Source organism: Charadrius vociferus, unplaced genomic scaffold (assembly GCF_000708025.1).
Source record: "Charadrius vociferus isolate BGI_N301 unplaced genomic scaffold, ASM70802v2 scaffold308, whole genome shotgun sequence".
In the NCBI taxonomy this organism is placed as follows: domain Eukaryota; kingdom Metazoa; phylum Chordata; class Aves; order Charadriiformes; family Charadriidae; genus Charadrius; species Charadrius vociferus.
In genome coordinates this window covers 765644-792706 of record NW_009649929.1, presented here as the reverse complement: position 1 = coordinate 792706, position 27063 = coordinate 765644, and the positions used below count along the sequence as shown (strand labels likewise).

Genomic DNA, 27063 nt, shown 5'->3' with positions numbered 1-27063 from the left:
GCTCATTTTCAGAAGAGAAAAATTTGTTTCTCTATAAGTTGCACAGATTTTTACAGTCATAGAGGATCATTGTGACAGAGTAATCTGCTTTTTTACACTAGACAGACTACAGAATTTCCCTCCCTAAATTACTGCATTAAGCCCATAATGCACGTTTTATTTTGTTTTTTTAAGGAGGAAAAAAGTTCTTTTGCCATAAGAGGTACCCATTTTGTTAGCTGTGTAATTTTGTCTGGTCATTACCATATTCCTGATACGTAATATACTTTTGATGTTTATTTCTTTTACAGAATGAAACCAGGCTGCTCTATGATAAGTTAACTGAGAAGAAAGCTGCTCTGCAACAATGCTTGAATGCAATACGTGGACATAATGTTTCCGAACAGCTTCAGGTAATTTCATTCGAAAGAAAGGAGAGGAAAAACTCTCAGCATTAGCTATTATTTCCAGTTTTCTGCAATCTATTAAGTTTCATATTTTCTAAAGTTTGAGTCTCACTTAGGTTTTCAGAGTGGGAGAAGGAGAGAGTTCAGTATTTGCCACCCTTTTTTATTATTTATTTTTTTACTACACCCCAATGCATAGTGAGACCTAATTCCAGTCCTTTCAGTAGTTGAAGTGGAGGAACCAGTCTCTCCACAACCTCTCAGAGTAATTACCCTACAGCAGGGAAGAGCTAAGCAAAGTACACCACTTCATGTGTTATTCCTTTTTATATGCAAAACTAGCTTTTCTTTGTGGGAATAGGACTCCAGTATTTACATCTACTCATTCAGCATTTATAAGCACTTTTTCATATGGCAGTTGACAAATTAAGCTATTTTCTTTGACCTTGATAGGGATTAGCAGAGAATTAAAAATGAATAGACTGCATATCCTCCCCAGAATGGTCATCAGCCATGTATCTTCTTGTTGGTGAAGCAAAGAGGGTGTCCGGAAACTTTTTTGTTATGGGCTCATAACCTTGTTTACTTTCTGCTAGGCTGAAAGCTATGTTCAGAACTGCTGAATCCCTTAGCAGGGACTGCTGCCTTAGATATATTCTGTCAAGTAACCACTGTTGGAAAAGGAATGCCAGAGGTACCTAACCTACCTTCAGAGAGAACCTTTCTCAATCCATCCTTGACCGAGTCTTTCTAATTCATAAGAAAAAATGGCATTTTCTGAGTCCATGATTCCTTTTAATGGCTGCTCTTGAATTAGTAAACTGAAATGCCTGTTGAATGTTGGACTGAGACACAAGACCTGAATTCCCTTCCTAGCTGTGTTGTGTAAACCCAGTAAGCTGTGTCATGAACAGCCTTGTCTATTTGGCTTATAAGCTCATTGGATCTCAGGGTCTCATTGTAAACTTACACGGTACTAGCAGAGCAGAGATCCAGCCCCTGGATCTGCTGCAGGACTAGAGATAATAGGAAATGTAATGGAACAGAATTCTTCCTAATAGCTTATTTTGTTCTTAATTTAGAAAACCGATGCCTGTGCTTTGGAGCTGCAAAACTTTGAAAACCAAGTAGCTACATTGAGAGGCTACGGGGAAAGATTTCAGTTACCTATCACCTTAATCCAGGAAGCTTATAAATTAGAGGTAAGAGCACAGTACAGTTTCCACTTACTCAGCGAGGTTTGATTCTTGTAAGCAAGGTATTTTTAGCATCAAAAGGCTGATGATTATTTTGCATCCTGGGAGTGTGTGTGGGGGTTTAGGATTCATTTCTGTCCTTCATGATTCACTAAACTGCGTTTACATTGTAGGATGTTTTAGATGACATGTGGGGGATTCTGAAAGCAAAGTATGCAGAGCTGCACTCTCCTTCTATCAGTGAGAGCCAGTATGAGGACTTACTTTGTGGATTTGCAGAGCTGGTAGCTATTGGACGAGAGAAGATTGCACAAGATCCAAAGCAGCTAACGAAAAGCAGAGCAGCTCTACAGTCTCACCTGGAAAACCACAAGGTATAAGATGCTTATCACAGCACTGCTCAGATCAGCATAGCAGGAGCACTGTTTTCTGTGACTGGTTTCTCTCCAGTGTTGTGGAGAGGAATAACTAGCTCATAGCTTAGGGGAGGATCTGGAGTATATGCAGAAAACAAAGTAAAAGTTTTCAGTAGGACCCACTAAATTATGAGAGAGAGGTTGTTATTACAACTGCAGGTTTGGTGATAAATTAGGATCAGGATTTCAGTTTTATCAGTCTAATAATACTTTGGCTTACCTCAGAACTTACTGATATGTGAGGAAAACACATGTCATCTTAATTACTGACAATAAATCAGTAGTGAGGTTCCTGAAGTTGCTGTCTAGTGATTGGGAGTTGAGCCTTTGTTTTCAGCATTCTGTGCCGTCATATTCTGATGGAGGAAACTTACCCGTAACAGCTCCTTTTCTGAACAGAGGATAGTTTAGATCCTCCCCTTGGCAGCCCAGTGTCCCTTGTACCCAACTGCTACATGCTTGATGGGAGATGGCTGAGAATGCACCTGCATCCTCACTGTCCTGCTGCTTGGCAAGAAGCCCTGGCCAACGCTAGTCACTCAGAGATGTCTCTGTCATGTCAATGCCTTGATTTAACTGCTCCACGTAGCTTAAACTCCCTTAAGAATTGTTTCATGATGCCAAGCACTGCAAACCACTACTCCAGTCATAGGAATTGTGTTTGTCACTCTCAAATTGCCCTTAGCAAAGCAAAATGTTAGGAATTTATTTACAAAGGAAAACAAATAATGTATCTGTAGTCCAAATATACATACATTGATTTACAAAAGCAAAAGAAAACTGCAAAAGCCATTTTCCCTGCCCTGGTTATCAAGACTTATCAAGATGTTCACACAGCCTATCCCTGGAGTAGGGTCCTTAAGTATTAGTTCTTAGTGAAGAAGATCTTGGTTGAAGAGTGTGATCTTAAATCCTCAAAGATTTTTGGTGGAGGAAAGTGCTCTGTAGAGATTTAGAGGTTTTCCAAGAGCTCAGCTGAGCCATAGCTAAGTCAAACTGTTACCCAGTTATCCCAAAGGATTATTGTGCCCTGCCTACTACTTAGGCCTTTGAACTGCTAATACCCTTGATGCATGCAGTCACCTCCCATCCAGGTGAAACAAACTGAATAATGGTGACAACTACCTCACGCCAAACCACGAATTTATTTATAGATAAATTCTTCTTTCCGTTGTCTTCCTACATCATCTTTGTATTTGATATGAACTGAAATAGATCTTTTTCTTTAGAAATTTATAAATTAAAATAGCGTATGCAGCTCATCTGCACCAGGGGAGGTTTAGACTGGACATTAGGAAGCATCTCTTTACTGAGAGGGTGGTCAAACACTGGAACAGGTTTCCTACAGAGGTAGATGATGCCCCAAGCCTGTCAGTGTTCAAGAGGCATTTGGATAATGCCCTTAATAACTTTTGGTCAACCCTGAAGTGGTCAGGCAGTTGGATTAGATGATTGTTGTAGGTCACTTCCAAATGAAAGTATTCCATTCCATTCCATTCCTATCCTATCCTGTCGTATCCTATCCTATCCAGTAATTGGCCATCTTGGGGTGATGCAGAATTTGGGCAGAAGGCTCCTGAGTCCAGCTGTGAGAGTCCCTGAAACTGGACGCTCTTTTCAGCAAGTCTTCTCTGTCTTCTTCATACTCCTGCTGTGGGTTTGTGATGTCTCTCAAAGAGCGAGCTTTAACTTGTTTTTTTTCAGGACTTTTTCCACAACCTCATGACCCGCATGACTTTCATGCAAGCATTTTCCAAGAAAGTGACTCCCTCCATCCTACAAAAGAGAGAGGAATTCTGGAGAGAGCTGGTGAATGAAGTCAAGTTGCTGGAGCAGAAGGCCTGCCAGTATGGTATACACCTAGAGAGCCTGTTAAAGGTAATGAGTCAAAAGAAACCCCAGAGTAAAAGCTGGAGGGAAGAAGGAGAACAGGTTGTGTCTAAGGGAACCCTTTACACACCAGTGGTTCTTTGGCTGGTAGTTGTCCTTTCCTGTCTCCATTGGACAGCAACAGGCTATTACTTGTTCTGTGTTTGCCTGTAAACTGGCTTTTTTCCTTGAAAACCTCTGCAAGTGGGCATTTCAACCCATTACTCTGACATGGGTGGGACTTTATGACTTCTTGCAGTAATTTTTGAGTGCCTGGACTGACAGGAGAGCCATTTAAGGCACAAAAATACCAGCACCACTTTAAAATAAAACCTAAAAATTGATCTTAAAACACTCCTAGACAATAAAAAAATTAAGTCTACCACTTTAAAATAAGAAACCTTGAAGGTATTAGAGAATTAATTAATTAATTAGTCTCTGGTGAAATCATGTCTCACTTTAATATTTCCATACTATTCACCTATTTTTGTGTTCTATTTCATTAAAGTAAGAGCTGCTAATGCTAGAATAAGCATTAAGGCGTCGGTCTGGTGTAGCGAAAATGCAGATATATGTGTGCTATGTTAACGATACAATGTATTTTTTAGGAATGGGTGGAATTTGATGATGAATGCCTAGTTTTCAATAAGGAGTTAGAGGCACTTGCCTCTACGTTGCCTTCTGTGAATTTGGTGGAAGAAACAGAAGAAAGATTAATGGAAAGGATTGCACTTCTACAGGTATTTATGTGTCTGTGTCTCTGACCAGTTTTCTTCATGGATGTGTAGAGCTTTGTGTCCTTGTCTGTGTGTGGATGCAAGCTGAAAACTTAACTTTTAAAAGTAGCAGGAAATCAGGTTACTAATTTCAGCCAGGGACTATAAATTCATTTAAGTGGGAATAATGACTATAGCTACTTTAGAACTTGGTCTTCAAATGCACGTATCTGGGAGAAGATGGTATGCAGGCTACATGGATCCTAACGACAGCAGGGAGCCGTGGAACGAACACTTCCTGTAATTCAGGAACGATTTTCATGCCATGATGTAAAACCTATGGAAGAGGAGAATCAACCCAATGCTTTCAAATATCTGAACTGCTGGTTGCACTAGAAGGTCGACAGGTTTACCAGCTCCTTTTAAAATCCTGAGAATTCAAAATAAGGTGTCCTGATTTCTATCTGACCAAAGAGAATACCATTTCTTTTGTATAGTATGGCAAATAGGCTCCTGGTTTGTTCCCAGCTGCATCTCTGATGGTAGAGCTACACCTTTATTTAGAACTTCAAGTCTAGTTGGAAACATTTTATGTATGTTTTAAACACATTTGAATAGAAGAATATGAAAGCAGCCTTTATGGTTGTTTTATAAAATTAAGAACAAATAATGTTCAGTAAACTTAATGATGTATCTTGAGAGAGTGCTCTGCATTCCTTACAGGTTTCACCTTTCTCGGTCTTCAGAGGACCCACTCGATTAGAAATTTTTGAGTTGAGTCTTTGGGCCTACATTGAGTCCAGTTTGATATTTAGATTCATAGAATATAAAGGCAAAAAGGAATACTGTGATTTAATCTAGTTGACAGCATGAAAGAGATGATTGGATGTTCTGAGAAAAATCTGAGCTACAGTGAAGCTTTTGAAATAAATCAACAGTAGATATTTACAATATCTACTCTTACACGGTGCTTTTGATGCCTCTTACACTGAGACAGGAGACATGCAATATCTGCATAGCCATTGACTGGGAAGTTGCCTGGTTTACTTTGTTTTTTTAAGTTCTTAACTGACTTGGCACTCTTAAGTCTTTATTTGTCTTTAAAGACATCAGAAACAAAGTAGTAAAGCTTTAGAAGGTGCTTTTTGGGGGAGTCCCAGCACTGGAGCTTTGCAGTTTCAAGGACAGAGCAGAATAACAATCTTTGTGGCTTAATTCCTGTGAGAGAAATATCCCTATTAATAATATTGTACAGGCCCCTTATGCCTGCAGAGAAGTGAAATACTTGCACATCACACAATTGCTATTTTCTGCCTTCTCCCCAGGACTAATCTGCTTCCTGGGTTGGTTTGGTTTCTGTTTTTTTTTTTCCCTTGTCTTATTTTGATCTTCCAGTGAAGTGTAGCAAAGGTAAAATGATGCTTTGTTTCTATTCAGCTGTCTAAGCAAACCAGACCACCCCTATGTCTTTTACTTAATGTCCTCACTGTTCACACTTTATTCCTCCCTGTTGCCATTATTCAATAATTATCCCAACAGCTTCCTTCAAAACACTGGTAACGTGTTTGGTTTTTTTTTTAAATAGGATAGAGCCAGAGGGGCCCTCTAAGAACAGGAGTGCAATAACTTTCTGCTTGGGACAGTCATATGTTTGGACAGTGCAGCCAGATCTGATAGAGAGTGTTTGTCCATTGCTTGAGGTTTACATGTGTCAAAAAAGCCCATCAAATCGTAACACAGTCATTCTGATAATGCACCTCAATTATATTGAGATCAGTCTTGATCTATCCAAAGGAAACACAAAAAAATAACCTGTGTCCCTTTTGCTTGTAATGTAGTACAGATTTGTTCTGTTTAGAAAATAAAATACATGACAGAGGAAATGTAAGATTAAGAAGTTAGAACAAATGATAGATGTTTTGCCAGCTGTGTTTTCGGTTTTTAAAATATTATTGTTATGCAAACTTCCCATATTCTGATAGCAAATCAAAAGCAGTGTTGATGAAAACCATGCCAGGCTGTACCAGATGGTGAAAGAAGGGAAGAAATTGCTGACTGCTGTGAGCTGTCCAGAAATAAGAAGCCAGATTGGGAAGCTGGAAGATGAGTGGCTGTCTTTAAACAAAAAAGTTGGCCATGAACTACATCGACTTCAGACGTTACTCAAACTCTTGGTCAGGTGGGTATAAGTCAGAAAGCAATTACAGATATCAGCTAGAAATTAGTTTCTGACCTTCTATAGATGTATTTTCTGAAAGAGAGAATCATAGAATGGTTTAGGTTGGAAAGGACCTTGAAGATCATCGAGTTCCAACCCGCCTGCCATGGGCAGGGACACCTCCCACTAGACCAGGTTGCCCAAGTCCACGTCCAGCCTGGCCTTGAACACCTCCAGGGATGGGGCCTCAACAACCTCTCTGGGCAACCTGTTTCAGTGCCTTACAACCCTCAAAGTAAAAAATTTCTTCCTAATGTTTAATCTAAACCTAAATATTACAGTGAATTGATAAAAAACATAGCTCCTTTATCTTAAAAATGAGAAAAAGGAAAAAAAAAAAGCAGTGGTGATTAGAAAAGTGGCTCTTTATTACACAGCTGATCTTCTCTCACTGTGTAGACGAGTGCTTCACTTCCTGCTTATTTTTGTAGGAAGAATATTTTGATTGCTGCGATTGCAAATTCAGTGCATCTAGGTGAGAGCTAGCTGCATCGTGCTGCAGTTTGTACATTGGGATTGTTAACACAAGCTCTGATCGTGCTGCCCAAAGCATTTTGGCCTGCTGCAAATGCAAGCTAGCCTTGATTCCCATGCAAAGGCATAATGCGCCTGTCTGTGCATGTACACTATCCACCTTACAAATGTTCAAGACCTGGCTGACATGCTGCCTCAACTTGTGTTTTGAAGCTCTCCAAAGGGGGAAGACCCAAGCATGCTCAGTGCTTTCCCATGCCCCAAGCCAACTGCCAATGCAGGCCTGGCAGTCAGGTGGAGGCAATCTGGGGATCTACAGCCCAGTCCACCAGCTGATGTACCACGCTTAGCTCTCCCTGCACCTGGTCTGTGTGCTCTGAGCTCAGGCTGGTTGGACCCATAGTGTGGAGGGAGCATGCCAGTGTTTGTTGGTATTTACCCCTGCTGTGTATTCTGCGCTGTATCTTGCAGCGTGCACAATCTCCTCTCGTGGTTTTCACCTCCAGCAAAGCTCTTTTCACACATGTGAGCTTGTCCTGGCAACTGCTAGGTGAATACAGAAAGAGAATATTTTCAGGGAGAGCAGACCAGCTGAAAAGAGCTGATAGGAACAGTTTTGTGTGTAGTTCAACAGAACTGCTGTGTTGCACATTGATCCTCAATGCTTCTGCAGGGGTATGTAGTGGCACAGGTGCCAGAATAGCACATGTCTCCTCCCAGAGAGGAGAACAACTTGGAGGGTGAGAAATGTATCCCAGACTCAACTAGGAGACGGATGTGTGTGTGTTTTGTTTCCTCCTTGTAGCTACAACAGAGACTCGGAGGAATTAATGAAATGGCTGGATTCTGCTCAGCAAAGAATGAATTTTTGGAAGGAGCAGTCTCTCAACGCGTCACAGGATCTTCCCACCATCAGGGATAACATCAACAGCTTGTTTGTAAGTCATTTCTCCTCCCAGGTTTAGATAAGACATTGTGATTTCCAGTGAAAATGACCCTTCTGAGTGGTTTTTGTATTTGCCATCTCCCAGAAGCTGCCCACATAATATAGCACTGAATGGCTGTGTGCCCTAAAGCCACCCCATTGTCTATGTGGGGAACCAACTGTGCATAAATCAGAATGGAATCCTCTTATAATGAGCTCCCAACTGCAACACATCACAGCCCTGCCAGCATCTCTTACGCACCTGCAGCGTGATAGCACACTTTCTGTTTTGCTCCTGATGCCAAATACCAGACACAGCAGTTCAGCCAAGCTGATGGGCTGCTTACCAACTGAATCTGGAGTGTGGGTTCAGGGAACAGGGGTGGAGACAGCGGGGCTGTGAGGATGGTCAGGCAGTCAGGAAAGAGAAACATGCTGAATTGCATTTCATGTCGTTGCCTGCACAACCAATGCTGTGCTTCCCTTGTATGACTAGCCAGGAGGTTCAGCCCCAGTGTGAGGCCTGACAGAGGGAGTCTTGCACAGTGGGAAAGCAAACCATCATGAAGGTTGGGCTGGTGGGTGTGAGCTGGCCAGAGACTCGAGGACTGGGGTTGCTCCCTGGACCCCTATGTGAAGTAAGGATCAGGATATTCCCAGTCCCTGTGGAGCAAAAGGTGGCATTCAGCATTGTATCAAGCTGGGCAGACAAAGGCCTCACCTACTGCCAGAACATGTTGAGTTTAGGTTTTCTGAACTTTACAAACTTGCTAAAATGTGTTTGTTGAGGCAGAACTTCCTGTGACTGAAAACCTGGTTTGTCTTCTTTATTTAAATAGATACATAAATATTTACTGTCTCTTAAATTTCTCCCATGCACCTCAGGCATTCTCTAAGGAAGTTGATGAAAAATCTTCCCTGAAATCATCTGTGGTGAGCACTGCCAACCAGCTCTTTCATGTGAAGCAAGCTGATACTGCGGCACTTAGGTCATCTTTGGCAAAGTTTGAGCAAAAATGGGGAGAACTGATTACACAGCGCCCAGCCATCCAAGAAAAGCTTCACCAGGTGAGGAGAAGCTCTGCTGCCATCTCTCAGTTCAAGCTAAATAATTACTTTAAAATGCTGCTGCTGGGATTCAGTTGGCTGCTCCATAAGGCCCCCAAAGCACCTCTTTCTTAATTAGCTGTCTTGCTTTCAGAATATCCCCAATATTGTACTGCAGTTTAATTATTGCCGTGTTCTTCCTGGGCTGTTTTGCACATATCTGTCATCTTTACTGCTTTATATGAAAGTCTGTGACAATTAAAAAGAATTTTATTTCAAATTTCTGAATTCTCAAACTTTTCTTAATTTAAGTCATATGCCCCTCTGGACCACAGGGCTCACTTTCAAGTTCATACCCCGATAATTGCAATTATAGTGCCTGAGCCTTTCTAAAAATACAAATGTCATTTTTCCTTGATATTTCTAACAAGCAGAGTGTAGAGCATTCATTATATGCTTTACCCCCAGCTTCAGATGGAAAAACTTTCATCGCGGGAAGCTATTGCTGAACTAATGACCTGGCTGGACCATGTGGAGCAACAGCAGGGACACCAGGAGCCAATAAATTCACAACGTAGTGCTGCTGAAGTCAGAAGCCTCCTTCAGAAGTGCAAGGTAAATGGGAATTTGTAAGTCCAGGCCTTCTGCAAGGTGTTCGGCTGTGAAAAGGATGGAAACAGCCTACAGGCACTGTCATATCCTTCCCCTTGCTCTCGGATGGGTTCCTCAAACAGTCTCAAAGGTGCCTTAACATCTCCATTTATAAAAACCTTTAGCTTCCATGCCACACAAAACACTGTCTGCCCTGCAGTACAGCTACTGCCTGCTGTGCTATAATCTCCTTTTCCTCATGCTGTCCCATCTGTCTTGCTTGTTCTCTCTCTCTTAAATTTAGATCATAAAATGTGTTGAGCAGAAAAGCTTTGCTTCCTTAGGAAGACAGACTCTGTATTTGTGCTGTGTTTTAGTTTGTCTTTTCAAGAAGGAATACCTCGTAATGGAGCTCCATAAGCAGGATCCATTCAACTAGAGAACAGGCATTTTGAATATTATGTTTCATCAAAAGAGATAACCTGCTAGGAAAAAGGGACAAGATGAATGTCCCTGCAGAGAGAGAGGCTGCAGCAGACTTGGCTCTGTTCAGATGTGAAAGCACCAAGGGCAGAGGCTGATTGCCCCAGCCACAGGAAGGATTCAAGCCATGCTTGTACCTCCATAGATGCCAGGGAGCCCAACCTCAGGGCACGAATCCCTGCAGAGATGTATTTTGCTCTGCCCTTGCAGAGCTACTGGGTGGTGCTCTGGGCTCAGACAGGATGACAGTTCTCAGTCTACAGCTGCAGTTCTCAGGCATTTTGGCACTACACGTAAGGCAAGTGCCAACGTAAGCATTTCTTTCAAAGTGCCTTAGTATAGAAGATATATTATGTTTTGGTCTGTATCAATTGGATTTGGCAGTTGGAACGTGTAGGTGAGGTGCTGTTTTTAACCCTTTGGATATTTAAAGATTAGTTTGCAGGCGTGTCTTCTGCACTTGTCAGCAATGTGGGGATGTGTATGCTGAGAAGAAAGCTGGGATGAGGGTCACAAATTCCTCCAGGGAAGCAGCTATGGCTTCAATAACTCTACTGTGGTATTCCCTGGTGCCTTTTTTCTGGGTACTACTAGATACAACGAGGACCCCTTTCCTCCTCTCTTCTCCTAAGACCTTCTGAAATAAAAAGACATTCCCTCATGTTGTCCTCACTTTGCGGGTAGTTTTTCACTTGTCTCTGTGGGCCAGGACACTGGTGCTGCAGGACAGTTTTTCCTCCCAGATATTCTAATATTCTATTCTGATATTCTGTTCTGATAAGAGATATTTTGATGAAGGAGTGCAAACTCGTGTCTGCACTTGCCTGTGAGTCACTGGAGTGTGGGAAGGCCTTGGTCTTAGCCTAATCGGGGCCCATGGCAGTGTGATGGTATTGTCCAGTGGATGAAGTACTGGGTCTGGTACAGCTAGGTTTTATTCCGTGCTCTGGCACTAGCCTGTTCTTACATTGAGCTACCCATGTAATGATAGTGACTTTCTGCAAAAGTTTCAGTGGATGGAAATAGCTACACAAATATAGAATGGTAAAAATTGAGAAGTATTCCTACAGCGAGGTCTCTTTCAGAAAAAATATTTTAGGCCATGGTTCAGAATAAGCCATGAATGTCTCATAACTATGCCTTGAAGCATCATTGGAACTGATCACATTAAACTGCCAAACTAATTGTTTTATGTTTTTGTTCTGGTTTTTTTTTCCCCTCCAGGAATATATGATGGAAATGAACTTTAAGCAGTGGATGGTAGATTTTGTGAACCAGTCACTCTTGCAGATGAGCACTTGTGATGTGGAAAGCAAGCGGTATGAAAGGACAGAATTTGCTGAGTGTCTTGGAGAGATGAACCTGCGGTGGCACAGGCTGCAGGGGTCTTTGAACAGAAAGGTTTGATTGAGTTCTTATTGCTTTCTGTCACAACATTGATCTTGCTGGTGCCAGTGCTCTGTATTTTGCAAGCAGCCTTTCTCCCCAAGTCTGAAAACACTGTGACTCCCTGTGCTCTCTGCTGTCTGTCCATCCTGCTGTCTCATGGGCAGCCTATGGAGTGGTCTCACAGCATATCAACTATCAGGTGGTGGGAAGGCATCCAAACTTCAGTGAAGTCTGGGTGGGTAAACTCTCCTGTAACTTGCAGGGAGGGAAAACAGACAAAATCTGCTCTTCATGACAACACAGGATTTACCCTAGTTGACTGTATTAGGTGGAAAAAATAAGATTCCTCATATGAAGAAAATACAGTCAGTGACATGTCAACAAAGACAACTTATATTGAGAAAAGGGAGAATTCAGGGCATTGGTAACTTTGTTGGTGGGTTTTAGGGAGAATGAGGTTTTCAGACTCCATAGGAATGTATCTACGTAGCCTGGGGTGCCCCAACTTGTCAGGTCTGCATGCTGCCAGCTCTAGAACCCACACTGCCTTGTTTCCTTCCCAGGGAAAAGGTCAGATCCTAAAGAGCCAGTAAAACTTCTTAGCTTTTAATTTAAAAATATTTTCTTTAAATAGCATTTTCAATGTAAATATTGTAATCTCAAATTTTGTCATGGAAGGGGTAGCCCTGTTTCTGCCACCTCTAGGTTTAAGTTCTGTAACTTTCAGATACAAGACCTGGAACACGTTTTGGAGGGTATTACGGAAAATGAGAACAAAGCACAGACTCTACGCAACTGGCTGGAAGCTCAGAGTGGTCGACTGAGATCTTTACAAACCCCAACAAGTCTGATCTCTGCACAGAACACATTAGATGACTGCAAGGTAAAGCATTATATGTGTGATATTATTGTAATAAAAAGGTATTTAGCATTTTGCTGAATCCAGACTAAAGAACTGCACAGATTTTAACAGAAAAAATGTAAAGGAAGTTGTCACTTCCTAGAAGAATAGTACAATGCAATTTTAATTAAAGCATTGTAGGTTCAGGTGATAAAGAGACAGATCAACTTTTAATATGAATTGCTATTTTATGGTTTTTTCCTCCAATTGAAGATGCATCTGCTGCTATTCCATGGTATTTGGAGTGTTGTGCAGCGATATTGTAGATCTTATTCTGAGATGCGGCCAAAATAAGTAGTTCTCAGTTTAGCACAGCCATGGCCAAAGCTATCAGTTCCATTATTTTGAAGAGCTCTGTGGCAGAAGTGTCGTGGAAACTACACAGTTCCATTTGGAAAAAGGGCAGCTCACTCCATTCCTGCCCTAGAATGTAGTCTCTCTGCACCAGTCTCAAGAATCTGGGTGTCCTTTGGTTTTGTTGCGTTTTTCTATGTATCATCTCCCTCAAAATTAGTACAGGTGCAGCCAGCTAATATTTGGCTCCTATTACTCTCACAGTCTGCTGTTTTCATTCAATAGTGTTCCCTCTCTATTTTTTAACATGGAATATTTGTTCTTTCATTGCCATGGTTACGTGTCTCTCTTGTAGTAGGCTCCTTTTATTGCCTAGAGTGCTCTGTTACACACCAAGTTACTTGTCTCCGAAGCACTCTGAAATGTATTGAGGACCAGAATGGAAGAAAGACACAGGGTATCTCTGATAAAACACTAACCTGCTTACAGCAAGGTACAGCGCTAGGATGCAGGTGGCTAAAATGCGTCATTAAAATTAATTTGCTCTATAAAAATGAGGTCTAAATTTGAAAATGTTTTGGGGATGGTAAGTTGGGGGAAAAAAGGTCAAGACTTTGTGTAGTATAGGAAAATGTTACAGCCCATTGTCTGTATGGATATTTACTCATTTTGTGAGGAACTTATTGCTGAACTTTCTCCAGCATGTCAAGTCTACCTTATAATCTTGCTGATTGTGCTAGGGAGGAATTTATTTTCCAAGGCATCTCCATTGATTTCAGTGGGATTTCAGCCATGGGATAAAGCCTCTGACTAAGAGGACAAGCTGAAAATAACTTTCTAGAAGTTGTTAGGATGTCAGAGACTGTCATGCTGCAAAATCAGTTCCTATTCAGTCTAAATTCTATATCAGTCTGCTGGAGCAGAGGAGGACCCGAGTGGTAACGTACCCAAGGAAAAGTTCAGCTGCATTAACAGAAAAACTTTTTGCATCTGGAGAGGTACAAAGAGACCTGCATGGTGGCTGAGGAATTAGCTCCTGATGATTTCCTTCCCAAGCATGTTGTCCAGTGCTCATGCTGACACTAAATGGACTGAGTCTAGCTCTACCTGCAGGAGACTGTCATTTTGAATTCCTGTAAAGGGGTTGTTCTGTATCAGAGGTGAAATGGTGGTGGCGTTACATCGCTGAAGAATTACACAAAATTGCTTTTAAAGAAGGAATGTTTATCTGAGCTCCTGACACAGAAGTTTTTTTTCTATAGTCTCATTAAAAAATATTATTTGTCTTCCTTTTTTTTTTTTAACTTTAGGAGCTAGAAAATCAACTCACAACTAAATCCAAAACTCTTGATGAGCTCAAACAGATTTTGGCTTTGAATGGTAGTGAAGAACAAACTCCAGAAGCTCTGTCTCTCAGGATAGCTGAGCTTCATGAAATGCTGGACAGCATTGTAAGCCAGGTAATAGCTTTGCTTGCATTCAGATTTCCTCCAGTACATGTTCTTACCACCAGTGTTATTAAGCTGCTTCATGGGATGGCAGGAGCTGGTACAAAAAGATGCAAAGTATTCCTTACTCTTAACCTTAACTTTCCTAAGAACTTCCTTTCAAGTCTATACATAATGTAAGTTAATGTCTTTCCAAAGTTGAGAGATAAAAAAGAAGTCTGATCTCAAAGTAGTTTGAATACAGGGGGAAGAGATACAGACCCCCATCTGAAGTTTAATAAAATAAAGATATAGCACTGCTATTTTTCTGTCGAGCTCAAAAAAGGAAACCTTAAATTTTCTTACTCAACCTGCTTCTCTTACATACCCTTGTCTTTCTCCCCTATAATACGCTGGTGGAAGCTGTCTATTCCTGCCCCATTCTCACTGTAGCATTTCCATCTGCCAATTACTCTTTTGTCAACACACCTGGATGGTGTTCACTATCTTCAAATCCTATGTATTTTCCAGTTGCTTCAAGGAGAGTGGCAGATTGATTTCCCATGCAAATCGACTCCCCAGCCGTTTTCATTTATAGTTAAATTATCTTTAGACTTGGAACTGATCTTTCTTATCTGGATGTAATTGATAGTTGCAGAAGATAAAATAATGAGTCCGTTTATGGATTTAAATTTGTGATAAAAAATAACCATATACTGTAGAGGATTATAAAAGGTGCAGTGATTGTGTTTATAGATAAGATTCCCTTATGCTTTCTATGATAAATGCCTTGCTTTTGTTCCTTAAAACTTGTGAAACCTGAACCCTTTTGTTTTAACTCTTCCACATGAGGTGTCAGTGCAGGGTGGGTCTGCTGCTTTTTGTTTTAGAATTCCACAGAATTGATGTGGCTTTTTCTTACCAAGAAAGCAGAGAAAATTCTGTGCCTGTACATGATGAAAGTTTTTCCTTCTGCTGTAGAGCTGTGGATTGAAATTGGCAGGATTGACAGCCTAGTGCTTTTTTCTTCTTATAGTCACCATGGGTCACATTAATTTTAGTATTTTTATGACTTAAGTATCGAACTTACAAACCGCAGAATGTTCTTACAGCCTAGTTGTCTACATGTGCAATGAAACACTGAAGGCAGCTTTCTTCCCACAAGTGACTGCTCTCAGCAGACCCAGGCTGTGATTTCAAATATGGGTCTAAGGAGATGTGATACCTTGATTGTATTATCCGTAGGTTGATCTAAAGACTGTGAGTCTGTGGCCCACAGACATTTCACGAGCACAATGTCTTTCCATCTTCCTTGTGTGGGCAGTAATTAGCTGCAGGCTACAAAAAGTAATTAGAGATTCCTCCCACCTATACCATGATTCAAATGAGAATAGGGATGATTAATCCATCTACTCCTGCGTGCCTGGAACTAGGATACTAGGATACAATGATCCCTACAGTCTATTTAGCATGCACTATGGTGTAGTATGGTCTTCATATTCCATTGTGTGGATGCATAGTCAGAACTGAAATCTGGCATCTGGCTTTGCCAGGTCCCATGGAGACATGCTTGTTTGCTTGCCTGGTTTTCATGCTCTTCTCAAAGCATCTGGTACTGGCATGACTGAAAATAGATAGCGAACTAGATGAATGTGTTATCTAACCCAGGATATACCTGATACAGAAGAATAAAAACGACAAATCACGCCAAAGGAGGACTGTGGTTTTGTGTTTGCAGTGTTTAGGAGCATGTGGCAAATGGAAACCATGCTTGCTGCTATATAGATTAAACAACTGTAATAATGAGAGAGACATAGAAAACAAAGAGGATATGCATCATTTAATTTTACATGAGAATCCTGAAGTTCCTAGACTGTGATTCAGGTGGGCCTGCATTATTAGAGCCCAATGGCATAAGAGGGGTGATAGCTCTCCAGAGTATTGAAGTAGCAGCTTCTTCCATACCAAACAATTTCTGCTCAAATTTTCTTTAAAAGGCAACTTGATCTCTGGATCAAACTACCTGCTTCCTAAGAAGACTAAGGCTCTCAACTTCCTCCCACTTCAGGTTGATTTTTGGCAGGAAGGAATAAGCAGTTCATTATTTCAGTACTTTTTACTTTCAGGGGTGTTCTGGAGTTGTGGCTGACAGAACAGTGCTACCTTGAACTCTGGTTAAATATTTATTTCCAGCAAATTCTTAAGCTTCACTCTAAATGCTGTTTACTGCTTGCTTTGAAGCCTGCACAATTCCTTACTAAGTAGGAAAATACTTCAACTTGTGAAATTCTTGTGGATTGTCATGGAGTGAGCACTGAGCTTCGATTTTTTAAGTCAATTTAAAGGTGACTTACATGTCAGGAGTACCCAAGAAATAGTAACAGAAGTGGTTCGTTTGCAGGTTGCAGAGTTAAAGACCTCAATGCAGTCAATACTGGAGCAGTGGAGAGTATACGACGAAGCTTATGCAGAAGTCACCCTGATGACAACAAGGTATTTGTACTGCATAGACCAGTGCAAACGTTCTGTGGTGTCACAGGAAGCTTTGGAAAACCAAGTCAAAACTCTCCAGGTAATCTACTGAAGTTGTCTTATTTCTGTACTTCCTTTTGTGCCTTTAAACAAACAAACTCCACTGAAAAAAAACACAGAAAAATTTATCTGAGCAACTTCCTCTTTATTACTGTGCCATTGAAGTCAGTGAAATATTTTTGTTTTACCTCCAGAGGCACTGAGGACTATTTTTAGACTTCTGACTTTATTTAGCACAGAAGTTCAACTTTGGTGCAATTTAGGTACCAAAGTTCAAGAGAGAAGTGAAGTACAGGTCAGCTGCTACCATGTCTGCCTTACTGTGGGCTAGCAGAGCCTCCATTTTGGATTGCAAAGATCCCTTGACATTTCAGTCCTCTGCACATGCTGAAAGGCATCCCTACATGAAGCACCAGGTCCCCATGCTCCCTTGCACTACACAGTCCAGATGGACATGTGCACTCCATCACCATCCCTCATGCTAATGGCTACTCAGTCCATGTCTAATCCACATGGGCAGCAAGAAGTTTGGCTGAAAATACAGCTGGCAAAGGAAAACTTAATGCCATCGCTGTATGTGTTTGCGTAAAGGTTACTCGCCATTCAGGTGAAAGATGTTGGTTCTTGGCTCAATGGTTGAAAGGAAATTTGCCCCTTCGCTTGTGCTTCCCAGGGAAATATCCCGCCATAAGGCTGTAGCATAACCTGGAAGGAGATGCTTGTGCATCAATGCTGAGACTCAGTGCAGAAATGAAGGGGACCTGGGAGAAAAGTGGCACAGGGACCATGTCTTTAGATCTGTTATCTGAATGCTCCCCTTGGGGTACTATGTCCCAGCCACTGTGCCAGTGACCACTGACACATTTTTACATTAAAGCGTCATTTGCATTAAAGCATCTTTCCACATATAAACAGCACTGGAGTCACGGTCCAGGACCCAGGATTCCCCTTCCCAAAAGCTGTGGCTTGGGTTGGATGGGTGCAGCAGCCCCAGGTCAGAGCAGGGCGATACCTGAGCCTGACGTTTCTGATTCCTCCAGTGCAAAGTCAACTGTTCGGTGGCCCTCAAGAGAACTGGAATTTCCTGCAAAGCCTCTAAATAGGGCTGGGCATAAATGCTGGGTGTAAATGCTCTGGATCGTCCTACTGCTCTGCTTGGCTATTACAGAGTCTAAGTGGGGCATCTAGAGTGGGCAGTCAGGCTGGCCCCGGGTGTGAACATTTTACAGATATGGCTGAAATCCTCTTACCTGGCTTTAAACGAGTGTTGAAAGGCTGTGCCAACGCTCCTTGTTTCAGTGTAAATAAGGCATTTTTTGGTTTATTTTCAAGATACAGCAGAAGTGGTGCAGGCTAGACTGAGGCTGTAAATCTTGGGTACATGTCTCTCATCGGTAAAGCCTGTATAAGTGCTTTCTATCCTCACCTGGGGACACGTAATTAATGGAAGGAACTAGGCACCTTCTTACCTCTTTTCTTCCATCACCCTCTTTATTTTTAATCTGGATCAGTTCACAGATACAATCCATGGCAGGGTTCTGCAATTGCCTGTATCAGGAGGGGGAACGCACAGCCAGGGACAGGGGTTGTCAAGGCAACTTTACTGCCAGTCAAAATTTCCCTGAAACAGTGGCTTAAAATAAAAACAATTTTTATTTTGAGTGAATTAATTTAATCAGTTCAAGGCTATGGGTTTGTTAAATGAGCTGTTCATTTAAAAGCAAATAAATGACCTCAGTTTAAAATAGGCCTCCTGAATGATTTTTTTAACTTGGACCATTTTAGCTTCCTAATTTTTAGGATCAGGTGTTACATTTTTCACAAACATTTTAATCTGTGCTGGAAATGTGTGGCATTATTGCTACCCTATCCCTACCAATCTATAGGGGAAGCTATACTTACATCGTTCGTCTCCACAACTAATTGCAATAGTCCATTTTGCAGTCTCTTCAGGATGAATCGGAGAACACTGAAGAAAGTTGGGCCAAGCTCCAGGCTGCTGCCAGTAATCTGAAGAATAACTGCTCCCCCTCCTTTGCAGAGATTATTGAACAGAAGTGCACGGAGGCACACACTAGGTAAGCTTGCAAAAAAGACCCCCAATTAGTATTAAAAAAAAAAAAAATAGGTGCTGAGGCAGGACTTGAACATCTGTCAGATTTTCAAATCTCACCTGTCTAAGGGTACCTGTGTGAGGAGCAGCTGATACTGCCTTCTTTGTGATGGATCACAGAGCACAAAATGATGCTGTGTCAGTGGGCTTTCAGTAACATGGGTATGAATGCAAAGAAACTCCCACAGGAATCTTACACCAAATCATATTATGGAGGAGAACCCCCTAGGAAAATGCTCTTATCCTTTGATATGTTGGCAGGTGGAACTCGGTAAATGAAGATGTCACAGATCAACTGCGGGCGGCACAAGCAACCCTGCAGCTTTGGGAGCGCTTCAATACTTTATGCACTGAGGCAGCAGCTAAGTTACAACAGCACAAAGAGCAGTGCACTCAACTCTTGGATGCTCACTTGCCTGAGGATAACATGATAGAAACCCTGGAGCAGAGGATACAGGATATAAAGGTACATGAATATGTTTCTGCTGCCTGGTACAAACCAGGATTTATTTTTGAGAAACAAATCAAAAGAACACCTTCTTCCCCTCTCTGCTCCCCCAAATCCAGACAGTCAAAACCATAAAATCTGTGGGTTTTGTTCCATTAACAGACATCTTTGTATTTCCTTTAAATACCTTGACCAGATCCTGAGACCAAACCAAACTAGAGTTAGCACAGGATGAGAAGAGAGCAGAAGGGAACAATCATATTCCATATCTGCCCCGTTCTGCTCTATACAAAGAATCAGGCCTGTGCTGGAAGGAATCATAGAATTGTCTAGGTTAGAAGCTAAACCAAAAATTGTTTACTTTATAGGACACTGCTTGGGAGGAGAGATAATATCTACTAGAACAATAGCTGGGGAAAAAAAGACCAGTTTTCTAGAACACAGAACCATTTTGAAGTCTTCTACAGTCTTCAAATTGGTTTTATTTGGGTTTGGTACTTTTATTTGGCCTGGTCTGGTAAGTTCACAGATTTCTGAGCTCATTAGATTAGTCTAAATGCCTCTGACTTTAGGCAAATGAGATCTCATGCTGAGAGCACAGGGTACATTTGACTCTCAGACAGCAAAGCTGTCATTAGGTCTGACATTTTTGGTTTCTTCAGACTTCAATAAAGAAATATTATAATCCTTATTTCAGGACAGAGCAATGATTCATCATGCTTTATGAACCTCTAGCCACATATTGGAAGAAGTCCAAAGTACTCCAGTTTGCATGTGGCCCATTAAGAAACTTTACGTTATGGGAAAGAGAATTCATATATTTCTTCCCATGTCAGAAACAACTGACAGCAGCAAAAGTTAGACCAAAATGTTTTCACTTTCTTCTGATCTATTAATGGCTGTGACATAAATTCATTAATATGTCAGCAAAAAGGCAACACATTTTCTGGAAATTTTTTGGAAGTGTTTTGCACCTACTAAGCAAGGCAGGACCACTGGAGTTGTCATGAGCACTGTAGATCCTGTCCTGGTATGTGTGGGTAGTACACATGGAATTTATTGTGTTTTTTTGAAAGTGATGAGTTAGAAGAATGGGGATCAGTGATATGGCATATGAGTTACGTGTATTTGAAAATACGTGAGCTTTAGAAAACTGTATTTTAATCTCTCTAATCTTTTCCTCTAGTATGTATTAGGAAAGGTTATGGTTTTATGCAACTCTGTCGCCACAATAAATAAAAATAAAGTCCTATCTAGACAGCAAGAAATCAAAATGGGTTATTTACTAAATGGCTGAAGTGGCAGTTTACAATATGATCCAGGAACTAAGAGCTGTCTTGCTTTTTGGGGAATCATGTCTGCTCTTTGCTATCAATCAGAAGTCTTTGTTCATTACTCACAGAAAAGACAACATTCAGTAGCAAATTCCAGGGGGGTTCATGGCTAAAAGTAAATGACAGTTCTAGAAATAGGTACGTTTCAAGATGACATCTTGCCTTTCCTTGTCCAGGTCAAAGAAAATAATCAAGTACATTGAACAAGTATAAAATGACGCCCTTTGTTCTTGTACTTAGAGTTTAATTTTGTAGCATCATTTCTGTAGTAAAAGGGAACAAATAAAATCAAAACCATAGTCCTCGGTCACTAAGGGATCCAAAGTACTGGTATGTTTGTAACATAATAGCATTTCTCATCTGCAGCATGGGCCACTTTCTCTATCTGCTAGAGTAAATCCATTCTGTAGAGAGGGGCACTCTGATTTCTCTCCCTAATCTCCTCTGTAGCAATGGTATCCCACTGCCTGAAGTCACTGGTGTTCCACTGAACTTTGAACTGTGCCTTTCGCAGCGCTAGAGTGAATGGATGCAGTTCCCATTATCCTCTGAGTAAAAGACTGAAGCTTTCACCATAGCTGAATTTGGCTCCCGCAGGAGATCAACAAAAAGAGCTTAGTTACGACAACAAAAGATACTAAATGAAAGTGGCACATGAATGATGATCTGATTAATTTGCTGACTTTTTTTTTTCTTTCGTTTTCTCTCATCAGAATTTACAGCTTGACCTTTATAGCATAGTAGGATGCCATGCCCGGATTTCTTTGCTGGCTGATCGGATAAAACAGCAGGCTGGGACAGCTGCACAAGACATTCTGTTGGAGAAGTTGCAGCCGCTCGACAGAGTATTCTATTTGGACAAGATGTTGCAGGGGAAGTTAGTTGAATTTGAGGTATTTTTTTGAATATTAAATTAGCTGTCAGTGTGAGCTACCTTCTTCGCTAGAGCCCTGTAGTTCTTGACTTGAAATGGAATTTCAATAAAATAAAGCTTGACAGTATGATCAACTATGTAAAGAAATAATACATGAAGCCAGAGGGACAGGTGAAGGAAGGGTTTCATCCTTCTTACTTGCTCGTGTTGCTCTAACAAGCCTTTGTAAGTGAACCTATTATAGTCGAGCAGTACAGGACCCTCAAGTGATTACAGGTTAGGAGACATATTTTTATTCTCTGAATGTCAAAGTTGTAAACTTTCTCAGCTCTGCCTTGGAAAAAAAACTGAGGGCTTCAGTTTGCTTTGATAAGAGTGCACACAATGTATCTAAAACCAAGCAGAAAACTGTGGTCATTTGATGTAATTTTGAAGACCAGATTCTCATCCCTCTTCAGGCAGAGTAGGGAGGGACGTGCATCCAGGTTTCCCCATATGATGCTCTGCTCACATGAGTGCTGTGGGATTGACTTCACCTCTGAGCAGGTATTCCTGAGAAAACTTCAAAGCAAATGTACTGCTGTACCTTTACTGATGTAGAACTAGTCTGTTCCTGGGAAAAAGTCTGGTTTCAATGAATTGTTCTGTTCTAAAGTAAAACCAAATTCATGAAGAAATTTTCAGCCAGGTCTGTTTATGACTCCATCTACCCACACAGTTCAATGGCTGAAAGCCAGATATCTTTGTGAATGTAACAGATTTCTCATATTCCCTGTGAACTTCCCACTCCATTAAAAATTTCATTTTTGGGTAGTCATTTTCTCTGGTGTAACTGTGTAGCATTACCACAGAACTGACACTCTCCCCACACCAATTTTTGCCATTCATTCCTTATAAAAATGTTGCTGGTTTCAGTGTTCTCAAAGATGTGGAGCTTAATTCTTGCAAGAAAGATAAGATTCCCCAGTGCCTGACCCAAAGCAACCAATCTAGTGAATAAAAAAGTTGAATTCCAGCCCTAGTTATTTCTCTCCACAGAGCTCATGTAAACTGCACAGCCTTGGCTGTAGGCACATGGGAGCAGGCCCCTCAAAGGAAGCTCATTTTCACAAGTTTCTTCCCTCTGATAAACTAAGTTTTGGCTTTCAAATTTCACAACAAATCAAACAGCCTAAAGCTACAAAAAGGTATTGCAGATGCCCCTATTCCTTCCAGACAGATATGAATCTCTTGGGTTTCAGAGATTCCATTTCTTGCTCTCTGCTTTGGATTAAATTTTCCCCTTATCCAGTGCAAAAACTGAAAAAGTTCAGCTAGCAAGTTATACATACATTGGAATTTGGATTTAACATCTGTTTGTTTTCCTCATGATAGTGCTTATTGCTCCTTTTTGTATACTGAATATGTATATTAAATCATAATTAACGTAAATATGCAATATTCACCCTAGTTCAACCTTTTACAACTGGAGGATTTCCAGAACTGCCTTGACACACTGGAGAGTCACATCAAGAATTGCACGGACGCCTTCGATAGTCTCTGTCTAGAGGGAGAAACAGACAGCTCAGAATTGCTCATGGTATGTTTGGATTCCCAAGTACAAAAAGATACATACTCGGGATTTAAGTGTCCATAGGATACCAGCTCTTGTCTACTTCAAGAAACTCTTAGTGTCCTAAGTATTGCAGTTATAGCACTTCCATCAGAGTAACTATCATCTCATCCAAAACACAAAAAGCAATAACTTAAGTTCATAAAAACTCTAGATATGCATTGCAGGCCAAATGCCTGCATGGAGGGGAGGAAAATCACATAGATTTGGGATTGATGGGAGATCTCTTTCCCCAGCTTTGCTCTGGAGCTATCCTGTTGCCCTCAATCTAGGGTACAAAGTAATCTGCAGTACCAGCTTTTGAGTATCTGTTCGTACTGTAGAAAAAAGGGACCCTGTGTAAGGGAATTGTGACGTGTTTGTTTCCTATATTCTTGGAAGTTAATACAGAAATGGGGGGGGAGGAGGGGGGTAGCGTTTTGGAAGCATAATGTTCAGATCCTTCCTAAAGAAGAGGCTTCTATATTTCTTGAATGAAAGAAAGGCAGTATTTTTTGCAATTAATTTATTTTTTTTCCTTCCAGCATCACACACTGGAGCTTGCTGCACTTTCTCCAAGCATAGAAAGTTTGAATGAAGCAAGCATTAAGCTGCCGCTGAGTGACTTCACCCTGAAGAAAATGCAGAGCCTGACTCGGCAGTGGAGTCAGAAAACAGCAACTGCTCTGGAACGCTGCAGGTCTGAAATGCAAACAAAAATCACTACTATTTCCTTTTCTATGAGGAAAATCAAAACAAAATTAAAGCATGGGAGGTCTTGCAATCTGTTCTCAGCATTCTCAGGGGATTTCCAAGTTGAATTCCTGCCCTTTCAACTTACTCCAGATTATTCAGTGGCTATTTGTATTCCAAGTCACTTGAAGCAAAAATCTGGATGTTCATAGGTGAAGAAGGTAGCTAAGTGTCAAGCAAAACCCTACTATGTTAGTATTACTAACCATCACATTAGACCATATCGCAACCATATCCAGAAAAACAACTACCAACACAATAGTTTCTGATTATTTCTTTTGTTTTATAGTGTACTTGAGGGAACTCAAAATGATGAAAAGAAATTCTTTCAGAAATGTGAAAAATGGATGAAATTCCTAGAAAAAATGAAAGAGGCCTTAAAAACAAATATTCCAGGACGGTTTGAAGAACTGCAGGAGCAACAGAGAGTATATGAGGTAAAGCTAACTCTAAAAATGGAAGCATCTTCTTGAATGGTGAAGGTGGGGGCAAATCACTAGAAAATACTATGCCTTTTGAAAGTAGATCTGGGCAGAGTTTTACAAAGCACTTCACTCTTGAAATGTGACCTTGTACTTATTCAGAGTAAAACTTTGAAATGTGAAAATCCTTTTCCAAAATGGATGGATCCCTCTTTGCAGAGATCAGACCTTTAAGAGTGCATTCTCAACTGTTGCGTCATGGAAGTCCTGGATTTCTCCAACCCTGAGGTTACTTGCCCATGTGCCCGTCCCAGAGCACTGAAGCCTGTGGCCCATGGCAAGTAGCTAGGCAGCTTGCTGGCGATCTGGCAGGAACCTTATCGGTTTCTGGAAGAACTACATTTAAAACAAAATGTTTTCACAGCATATTTCTGTTTTGACCAGTTGTTAGATTTTGGTGGAAATCTGTTTCACTGGTATACTTCCAAACACTTGCTATTTGTGATAGACAGTGGTTCAGGCATGTATGACAGTATCCGTTGAGAAAAGGTACATTGCATGCTAGCAGTAGCATGTGGATGCAATTCTAAGCACAGTGTCTATCAATAGACTTTGTCCTAGTGGCAGGAGGATGGAAAACCAACCAAAATACAGAAAAAAAATAATCAAGTGGTAAACACTAAACATCTCTTAGGGTGTTTCTGCTGCTGCTAATTCCACAGGGTGTTAAGTCTCTGCATATAAGTGATATTCATAAGGGTCCACAGAAAGTTAATTTCTCTCTTTTACTAAGACCTCTCCAATTCATTCATTGCCATGAAATTATATATTGAATAACCTTTTGTTCATTGTGATAAGGAGTAAATTGACCCTTATATGTAGCTCTTTTATACCTTTTCTATGGGTTTCTGTCTAGATTGCATTTCTCATGAATGAGTCCAGCAAACTTCAGGCTTCAGATTACCATACAGCTCCTGGTGGGTTCTGCTATCACATACGTGCAAATTCCTCCTGGTATCCAAAAAGTGTGGAATCTTTTAGGATGCATTAGATACTAGCACTTGAAAATAATAGAGCTTTCAGTATTTAAAATGAAATAAGTACTGTCACTCTAGAGGAGCAGAACCAGCTTTCATAGCAAAGATTGTTCAGTAAATAGTTAAAACCATTGATCTCTTGGTATTTTCAGATGCTGCAAACTGAGATTTCCATAAATCAGCAGACATTTAATTCTATCATAGCAAAAGTTCTACTCTCCTTGGAGTCCGGAGAAGCAGAGAAAAGGTAATCTATTTGTTTTTCTCTTTAAGATCTCGGTAATTCAGTGAGTTTGCTGTCTTCCTTGGAGTTGGTATTGAATCTTTGCTCTCATGAGCTGTCATGAGGGCATAAACCCAAATTCTTGCCTGGGTTCAGTCTTTTAATAACCCCCTGGCACCTTTTGCAAAAGCCTGAGGAGGTGCAATGAAAAAGAAACACAGTGCCCTGGCCAGACTACATTTTGGATAGTAACTGGATGTTCTGCCTAACAAAAAATAATTGCTCCTGAACCGAAGGCTTCCTTGTCTACTGCTACCCTGCAGCTGTTGAAGCTGTAACTGTGGTTCAGAACTAGCTTCTTACAGAGGGTAATGAGGATGCTGCATATGAAGGATCCTTTCTCTCTTCCTAGCCCTCTCTCCTTTTCAAAGTGCAGAGGTGTGAGACTATCCATGTTGCCCTTGGCGCACATGACAGGGCATTGAGTCATCGGTCACACAACCCAAACCATATGGTAGCTAAACCTGTTTTTTATCAGTATGATCTTACACTTTTCTGTTAATCAGTGTGGAGTGAGAAGCAGCAAGTAATATTTGTGAGCAGAGGTTCAACTGCCTCAGCCATTTCTGCTGTGAACACATTACCCCTCTCTGCCAGAGCATGCTCCTTCCAGGGAGCCGGCAGGACAGCGTGAGTGCTCCCCTCAGCCACTTCAGTATGAAATCCATAGCTTGTCTTAAAGCTCCCAGGGAAGGTAGGGCTAAACTAAGAAAAGCTGCTGGATTTTTGTGTTGAAGGTAACCTCACAAACACAGGTGTTCGTATATGAGCTAATCTGTGGGCCACGGTCTCCTGCAGAGGAGCAGAACTGATAGATGGGGGTTGTCTTAACCACTCCAGCTAGATCTGCTGGATCATCGAAGCATGTTGCAGGAGAGGCCAAAAGACTGCTTGAATGGGTTCAATAGCAACACAGAGTCTTTTCACTTTGCAATTAGGTCCCACTGCTGTAGGATACAGTGGTGGCTGAACTCCCGCTTACAGCCGGTAAAAGCACAGATGAATTTTGCAGCACAATCAGAAATCTTATCACACTTGCATTGACCTCCTTCAGGGGAGTGTTTAGTGCCTATTGTTTCTGTGATTGCTGCCCTATATATGTTGCTATACCACAACAGCAAGAATAAATTGTATTATCCATTCTTGTATCATGTAGAAGTATTTTTTGATTGCTTAAAAGGTGGAATACAGAGAGCAGGGCTGAGCTTAGGGCTGCATAGAGCTTTCGGGATAGTTGGGTATTGTAATTGGAATACAATATTGCGAATGGAAATCCTTGAAGTCAAAATATATTAACACTCAACACTTGTCATCCTCAGAACAGAGTTTATTTCCAAGTTCACG

General features: G+C 41.1%; 1 protein-coding gene across 1 annotated transcript in view; it reads left to right on the top strand.

The window, feature by feature from the left end:
- SYNE2 (spectrin repeat containing, nuclear envelope 2) overlaps positions 1-27063 on the top strand; it is a 178975-nt gene that overhangs the window by 112649 nt on the left and 39263 nt on the right. Inside the window, 20 exon segments of the mRNA XM_009891211.1 lie at positions 291-392; positions 1469-1588; positions 1756-1956; positions 3703-3876; positions 4476-4607; positions 6566-6762; positions 8081-8213; positions 9086-9268; positions 9716-9862; positions 11546-11722; positions 12438-12593; positions 14216-14365; positions 16734-16904; positions 18809-18942; positions 19239-19443; positions 21473-21652; positions 23084-23212; positions 23770-23924; positions 24267-24414; positions 25589-25683. Of these exon segments, the coding sequence (XP_009889513.1) occupies positions 291-392; positions 1469-1588; positions 1756-1956; positions 3703-3876; positions 4476-4607; positions 6566-6762; positions 8081-8213; positions 9086-9268; positions 9716-9862; positions 11546-11722; positions 12438-12593; positions 14216-14365; positions 16734-16904; positions 18809-18942; positions 19239-19443; positions 21473-21652; positions 23084-23212; positions 23770-23924; positions 24267-24414; positions 25589-25683 (3089 nt within the window).